This window comes from Mus pahari, chromosome 14 (genome assembly GCF_900095145.1).
Source record: "Mus pahari chromosome 14, PAHARI_EIJ_v1.1, whole genome shotgun sequence".
NCBI classification, from domain to species: Eukaryota; Metazoa; Chordata; class Mammalia; order Rodentia; family Muridae; genus Mus; species Mus pahari.
Genome location: NC_034603.1, coordinates 75310479 through 75318585, shown reverse-complemented (window position 1 = coordinate 75318585; position 8107 = coordinate 75310479). Strand labels below are relative to the sequence as shown.

Here is an 8107-nt window from a genome sequence, read left to right as displayed (position 1 = left end):
AAAAAAAAAACAACAACAGAAAACAAAAAACAAAAAACAAAAAAATCCAAAAGTTTATGTGAGCCAGCTTTCTGTAACTATAATGAATTACCTGAGGCCATTTATGTATAAAGAGAAAAAGGGTTGTTTTGGCTGGTGGTCTTAGAGTCCGTTTTGGTTCATGGTTGAGTGGTCCTACTGCTTTCAGTCTGTGCATCCTGGTAGGAGTATGTGGCAAAACAAACTTCACCATCATTTCATCAGACAGGAAAAAAAAAATGTGGTCTTCATTCCATGGTGCTCTTCGAGGGCATTGCACACCCTCAATAACCTAAAGACCTGTGATGGTTAGCTTTAATTGCCAATTTAACACAACTTAGATCAAATCCCTTGGAAACAGAGTTTCAATGAGGGATTGTCCACATTGGTTTGGACTGTGGACGTGTGCCTGGGAAATTGTCTTAATTAAATGAGTTGATATGGAGAGACCCAGCCCAAAGCACCATTCCCTAGGCAAACCATCCTGAACTGCTCAAGTGAGCAGGGCACAAGCATGCACATATTGATGTCTCTCTGCTCTTACATTTGACATTCTCGCCTTGACTTCTCCTCACTGATGAACTATAACCAGGAATTGATGGCTGAAATGAATCCCTTATCCCTCAAGTTATTTCTTTGTCAAGCATATTTTATCAAAGCATCAGAAATGAAGCCAGAGCAGACCTTGGCTCCTACGGGGTCTCCCACTCCCCCACCCTTGTCACACAGAGGAGCAAAGCTTCTCCATGCAGACTTAAGGGGATGCCACCCATGATGAAACCACAGCAAAATGTGTTAGCATTTTTTCGTGAGTCACTCACAGATCTGCACCAGCTGTTGCCAAACTGTCTCCCGACACTGTTCGACACAACCTTCACCCCCACTCCCTGGGCCAGATGTCTGCCCACCAGTGTTGAGCCTTCTCTCCTTCTGCCCTCCCCCCCCACCCCCCGCCAGGTGATGCTGGCTGACAGGAAGGGAACAGAGGAACTGTACGCCATCAAGATCCTGAAGAAGGACGTGGTGATCCAGGATGACGACGTGGAGTGCACCATGGTGGAGAAGCGGGTGCTGGCCCTGCTCGACAAGCCGCCGTTCCTGACACAGCTGCACTCCTGCTTCCAGACAGTGGTGAGGACAGCCGTTCCTGTCTAACACTACATCATGGTCTCGAGACCCTCAGGACTTTAATCCCATTTCTTTTGGGAACAAGCTCACACTGTTCATCCTTCATTACAGTAGCGACTACGTTGTGTTAGAAATAAATCGTCTAGAGATGATTGCTGTCCATGGGCACGTGGGCACGGATTAAATACAAATACCAAACCACTTTAAATAAGGGGCCTGCACATGGGAGGATCTGGGTGTCCATTAGGGTCCCCCAAGTGGCTGCGTGTGAGAGGTCTTCTTCCTGTAGGCCCTGGGTAAGACTTACACAAAGCAGTTGTAGATTCACAGCCCTGCCTTCTCTTTTTAGCAAACCAGGCGGGCTCTCCCACATGCTGTGATTAAAGGTGTGCACCACCCTATCCAGCCCTGCCTTCCCCTCCCCCATCCTGCTGCCACACCTAGCGTTGGTGTGCCAGGACGCTTCGTTTCCTGAGGATCGAGCACTGTATAATGACACAGCAGGAGGTGCGAGCTGTGACCTGTCCAGCAGCCGGCGAGCTGTGAGAAAGGTCACAAGAAATCAGCCTAGATTATAATATTTCCCAGCATGTGAAATTCAGATTTTAACATTCGGAAGACTCTTTCTAAGGACAAAGCTACACCCCTCCACTTTCCTGTCACCTGCGGCTGCTTCCCAACTCTGAAGGCTGAGCTGAGGAGTTGTGAGAAACACGCAACCCACACCTACTATCCGACCTTAGGCGCAGAGTAAAATGTAAAAGAAATGTTCAAATCACCAAGACACCAGCTGTGGGGCTTCCCGGTCTCCCCACATTCTAAGATGCCAAGTGACGAGCTGAGGGGTTCCCCATCTCCAAGCCCCACCTTCAAAAGCAGTGGCTGTCGTCTCACTCCCCTGACATCTAGTGTTACAGTCACTGTCTCATGTAAAACTCCCCTGTGGTCGGAAACCGATCCGTGCTTAGGCCTCTCGTTTTAAAATCTTGGGAAACACCCTAAATGCTCAAAATGGGGGATTTCTATGGGCACGGCGTGCTCTGAGCCTGCAATGTTGTCACCGGCCGCTGTGTGTCAGCCTTGCACTGGTCACGCAGTTGGCCCCAGCCCTCTAGGAGCGCAAGAGAGAAACTAGAGGGAAGGTAGGAGGGAGAACACAATCCCAACCCCGTTCTGTGACCCCATGGGCACCGGTGCAGCTCTGGAAGACTGCCAAGAGACTGCAAAGAAGGGATTGAAACCAGAGCGGGGAGTTCCCACAGCCACGTCCGGGCTGTTAACACCAGCTCCATCATCTCTCCCTCCCCGAGCTGCACTTTAATGTTTAATAGCCCCGGTGTGTAAGGGGGTGCTTTCTAGACTTGAGCAGAGGTCAGCTCTTACCACGCTCTGTTGTGCTGCTGGTTATCCTCCCATTAAACTGCCTGGCATAATGTCCCCATCTGTCCCAGCATAATGGCTTCATAACTATGCAGACTTACTTGGCTCAGTGATGTATGCCCTCCGTGGGGCCAGCTCTTAGCATACCAGTGACAGAAAATATTAAGAAAAAGGCAATATTTGAGCACATTCTGGAGGCAAAAGAACATTGATTAAAATCTCCTTTTATGGTGCACCCCTCTCCTCCACCCACTAAATATCATTACATGTGTGTAATTTATGAGTTCAATTTAACCCAAGAGATGTGTTTTCAGAAGCATCCATTTAAGCACCTTACTGCATTAGCCCAGCATAGCTCCTGGATGTCGCAAGCCATCTTTTACACATGTGCACCATCGATAACAGGGGTTAAGATGAAGTGACAGGCCTGTATAGGGTCTTCACACCACCACTAATTTAGAGATGAACTGTCCGTATGGGGAAATCTGTATGGGGGAAGGGAGAGAATGTTTGAGGCCTTTACTGTAATGAGATGCATAACTACCAGAAGGCTGGCATGTTAGCAGCCATCACCTTCAGATTTATGGATGCACAATATCTTTCTCCCACCCCGGGAAAAAGATCATGAAGAGCAAATCTGTCAAGGTCACCCTGTGTTTGCTAATAAGAAAGCAAAGCTGATAAACTCTGCTGGAGAGGAACCCTACTTACGTGTAAGCCTTGGTCTACAGGACCGGCTGTACTTCGTCATGGAATACGTCAACGGCGGAGACCTCATGTACCACATTCAGCAAGTCGGGAAATTTAAGGAGCCTCAAGCAGTGTGAGTAATCTTTATTAACATTTTTCTTTTTTTGAGTCTTGAAATTCAAACAGCCTCATACTCTCAACTGAGAACTCCTTCTAGATACTGTGTCCAAGGGCGACTCTGCTCCCAACTGAGAACTCCTTCTAGATACTATGTCCAAGGGCGACTCTGCTCACTTGGGTCTCAGCTCTGAAACGTCCCAGAGCAGCAGCTGAGCCAACAGGACCCGTGTATAATAGATATATCTAAGGACCAGTGATTCTAGTCTCAGCAGACTGGACATACGGACGCCCGCCTCCCCATCACCTACTAACACTCAGATGGATGGGAGCCTTCCCCGCTTACTGCGCATCCAACAAGAGTGTAAAGGGAGTGAGAGGCCCTTTGGGTTTGGGAGCCCATGCTCTCATTAGAAAAAGCCATCTGACAGTTCTCACACATTGCTGAAACAATGCAGGTTAACACAGGGTACCACTAATACCCCAGAATCGGAGAGTGGGTGCAGCACAAAACTGGGGAATGCCCAGCCCAGAGATGAGAGGTGCCTTCCAAGGAAAGGATAGGGAGCCAAGTCCAGGGCATGGCCTGCAGCTTGGGTAACATGAGGTGGGGGAGGGGCTGGACAAATGAGTGCAAAGCCTGCTGGGAGGACAGCCTATGAAGATAGCAAAGAGAAGGGATTGATCCCACAGAAGTTTTGACAGAGCCAGCTGGCTGAGACAAGAGGAAAGATAAGGAAGGGGCCCGTGCAAGGGGACCCCTTGGGACCACCGCAGAGAAGAAAAAAAATGGAGCTGGAAGTAGGTCTTTATTTACAAGGAACATTCTGGAAGAGAAAAAGCCAAAGTTGGTGAGTGAGGCAGGAGAAGGAAAACCTCTTTAAAGTGACATCGCAGGCCAGGGGGAGGACACTGTCCAGGAGGAGGGAAGCTTGTCTTCGAACATCACACTGGGATGCGCCTTACTTGTGGAAATGCAGGACCAGAGAGAGGGCAGGAACCTGAGGAGTCAGCCATCCACGGGGTGGAGGGCGAGGTGGGGGCGGGGTACGGATGGTCTCCTGGGATCCAGGAAATCTGCAACTTAAACAGAAGCAAACTGAGTGGAGAGCTGTTTTCCAGGCCTAGACACAGAGGCACAGTGTGCCTGCGCCCATTAGTCAAGTCAGCAAATGGGAACGGGACCCAGGCCCACGTGTGGCCTGAAACATAAATCACGGGAACCAGGAGCCTGTGTGGGATAATCTGCTCTAGAAAGATTAACTGGATGCAGATAGGGAGCCCCTTAGTCAAAAGCTTTAAAAAAATAAGGGGGGGGGGTTCTGTTTTTATTTCTACTAAAAAGCAAGTGTATTTCTTTTAGAAACACCGACCCTTACCCCACCCACCTGTATCTGATCACTGAGATGCTCAGATTGTAAAATAAAGCTTAATGGCCCAAGGCCAGAAAAAAATTAAAGGTAGCAGAGTGGCCATCTTATGTCACAAAGACGGTGCCTCGTCTGATGCCCTTCCATTTCTGTGCTGCAGAAAAGTTAAAAATAAAGGAAACAAGGAAAATAACATGAAACTCGCCCACGGTCCTACTCTCCCAACTCCCTACACCCTCCCACACCCCCGCCCCCCAACTCCCTACACCCTCCCACACCCCTGCCCCAGCCCTACACTGGCCTCCCTGCCAGCCCCCACTAAGAACTTGGTCTTCGGCTTCCCTCCACTCTGCAGCTACGGTGCTTATTTTAAGCCTCCAGGGTGTACTCACCCAGGCGTGCACTTGTGTGGCTCATTGGACTTCAAAGGCTCCCCAGTGCTATGCAAATTTTAAAACATCATTCTGCATTTAATCCGAGCTCCAGATATTAACCTATTAATGATTTTATAGTGATGGTAATGACTGTTTTTATTATGAATTATTTAAAAGGGCAAACTCGGGCATGAATCATGGTGCATGTCCCATTTATTCTATCCAGACCTTCAGAGAATGAATACAGCAAGCAGCTAGAGTGTACAGCACACCGGAGGCCTTGTCTTCCCAGAGCAGTTACACTCTCAAACAACAAGCTCTGCTTCATCCATGTGTTGGAGAACAGAAACTCCTCCCCTCAACTACTCTCCTGACATAGGAGAGTCTCACCAGTGTTCATTTTTAAAATCTTTATATTAGAAATTATTTTGTAGGGAATAAATGAGCTTCCCACTTTCCCCAGAAATGAAAAATAAGCTTTTATAACTGGAGAAATGAAGAGGCAGGTGCAGATGCAGATCCAGCTGTGGAAAGCACATGGGAAGGGTGATCTCAGAGAGCCTTAGAATCTCTCTCTCTTTCTCCCTCCCTCTCTCCTTTCTCTCTCTCTCTCCCTCTCCCTCTCCCTCTCTCATCTCTCATCTCTCATCTCTCCTCTCTCATCTCTCATCCCTCCAATGCCCCAGCATGAGTGTCTGAAGCACACTTTGTTTTGCAGATTCTACGCAGCCGAGATCTCCATCGGACTGTTCTTCCTTCATAAAAGAGGGATCATTTACAGGTGAGTCTCTTCCTACCATAGAACAGAGGAGAGGTTTGGGGAGCCCCTGTGGGCAAAGGGACAGATCCTGTGGTGGGGACTTCAGATGCAGAGTCCACAACCCATGAGAGCACAGACCTGCTGAGACCCACCTGCTCCTGCAGCCACAGGGCACACCAGAGTGACTGTTTTGCTTCTAGGCTGAGAGGTGTTACATGTCTCCTTCCTGCAGTCCACGGTTCCCACTCTGCTCTGCTGGCAGTGCCTCCACTGTCTTTTATCTGAGCAGAGGTGAGGTCAGAGAGCAGCAGAAACTAGATAGCCAGTCTAGGATCGCAGCAGGCAAAGGAGCTGGGAGGGAGGGAAACAGGGGACTACTGGATCAAGTACACCGGAGTTGCTGTGCAAGTCCGCTACCAAAAAAGAAAAAGCATCTTGAATTATTAAGAAGACATTGGCTCTGGCAGGACAGAGAGACATGGAAGATAGCTCTAAACCTGCCATCTGGGATACCTATCTGTCTGTCTGTCTGTATTCCCACTTCTGTGTCAAATATTAATAAATCAAATGTCTGGCATCTCCCCAAACCTGGTCATTTGTAATCCCTGGATATGTAGCCACAGACCCGATTGGAATCAGTAATTCGTTTGGCATTTAAATATTTACCATATCCCAGGCTCTCCATCGGGCTCTGGAGAAAGAAAGACATGGTACTTCCTTGGCCCCTGGTCTCCAGGACTTAGCATGTGAGTGTCACTGAGACGAGCTAGGCAAACGCCCTTGTAATGTCATCAGCTGCAAGCAAATCAAGCCATGTCGTGGCACGGCCTCTGACACTCACCTGCTCCCTTGCAGGGATCTGAAGCTGGACAATGTCATGCTGGACTCAGAAGGGCACATCAAAATTGCCGACTTCGGGATGTGCAAGGAACACATGATGGATGGAGTCACAACCAGGACCTTCTGTGGGACTCCAGACTACATTGCCCCAGAGGTAAGAGTCCCCAGTCATTGCTGCCAACCTACAAACACACACCCTGCATAACACACGAGGTCATGTGTGGGTCACAACCACTAGTGTCAAGCAAAGTAGACAAAAGACACTCAAATAGGGAAAAGAAACAGACGTCAGCACACGGCGAGGCTATGCCCTACTTCCCCGAACTTCTGTTTTTGTCCTGTGTATTTGTGAGGCAGCCATGTGGTAAGCTATCTCTCTTAAAAGCCTCTGGTCATAATTATTTCAGAGACACTGGAGTTGGGGAAGTTTGCTTATATATTCAATTTGCCTGTAACTGTGAGTGAGACAGTAGTCACCGTCATGACTTCTAAGCATCCTGAATGAGGACGCTTGTCTACAGGGTGCCGTAATTCTAACGAAGGAAGACACAGTTGATGTGGTTAAAAGCATAGTCAGTTTCATGGCTTGTATATACAGTAGGAGCCGAGGTGCCTAGTCATCAGTATTGTGTGTAAAGAAACTTCCTATATGCCAGTAAGAAGTTGGGTACAGCTCTGGGCCCTTGTGTAGCATGTTCTGTCCACAACTAGCCCGTGGATGCTGGAGTCTTTTCTCATCCTTGCCCCAGCGTTGAGGGAATGTGGGCTCACAGTAGACAGTGGGCTAGCCTCCGCTCTCCACAGAGCCACTGTTGGCATATCCCACATCCGTTCACTAATGGCCATGAGTTTACCTCCTCCGTACAAGGGTGGTAAAAAACGGTCAGTTCAAAAGTCAGACCCATGTGAGCTTTAAGCATGGCTGTTAACTACAGGCTGTAGGGACTCAGGTCAGTTTCTTAACCTCTGTGCCCTTCCTGCTTTCTTCAAGTCAGTAATAGTAAGCAGTGCCCCCAGAAAGCGCCCAGAAGACCCTCACGCCTCCCCTTGCTGACCTGGCAGGAGTTGTTATCCCCTAGGGAAACTGAGCTCTTGCTTGTGGTTTAACCTGCAAAGAGACTTTAATTATAAATTCAGTTTTTAAGTTATATTTACACACACATGTGCATATCATACCACCCATATAGAAGTCAGAGAGGAAGGAGGCAGGTCTCCCCTTCTACCATATGAGTCTCAAGGATAGAATTCTGGTCAGCAATCTTGGCAGCAAGAACCCCACTTACTGAGCCACCTAGCTGACTGCAGAAATTCAGACTTCGAATGACATGGCCAAGGGCATTATCCTGGTGTTGAACCGACTAGGGTCTCTTGGAGTAGGGGGACGCTGGTCATTACTACGTCCAACCATCCTATGAGCTCATACAATCATA

General features: G+C 48.6%; 1 protein-coding gene across 1 annotated transcript in view; it reads left to right on the top strand.

The window, feature by feature from the left end:
* Prkca (protein kinase C alpha) overlaps positions 1 to 8107 on the top strand; it is a 389175-nt gene that overhangs the window by 342413 nt on the left and 38655 nt on the right. The window contains exons 10-13 of the mRNA XM_021214044.2: positions 976 to 1149; positions 3258 to 3349; positions 5796 to 5858; positions 6693 to 6831. Coding sequence (XP_021069703.1) covers positions 976 to 1149; positions 3258 to 3349; positions 5796 to 5858; positions 6693 to 6831 — 468 coding nt within the window. The remainder of the gene's footprint in view (positions 1 to 975; positions 1150 to 3257; positions 3350 to 5795; positions 5859 to 6692; positions 6832 to 8107) is intronic.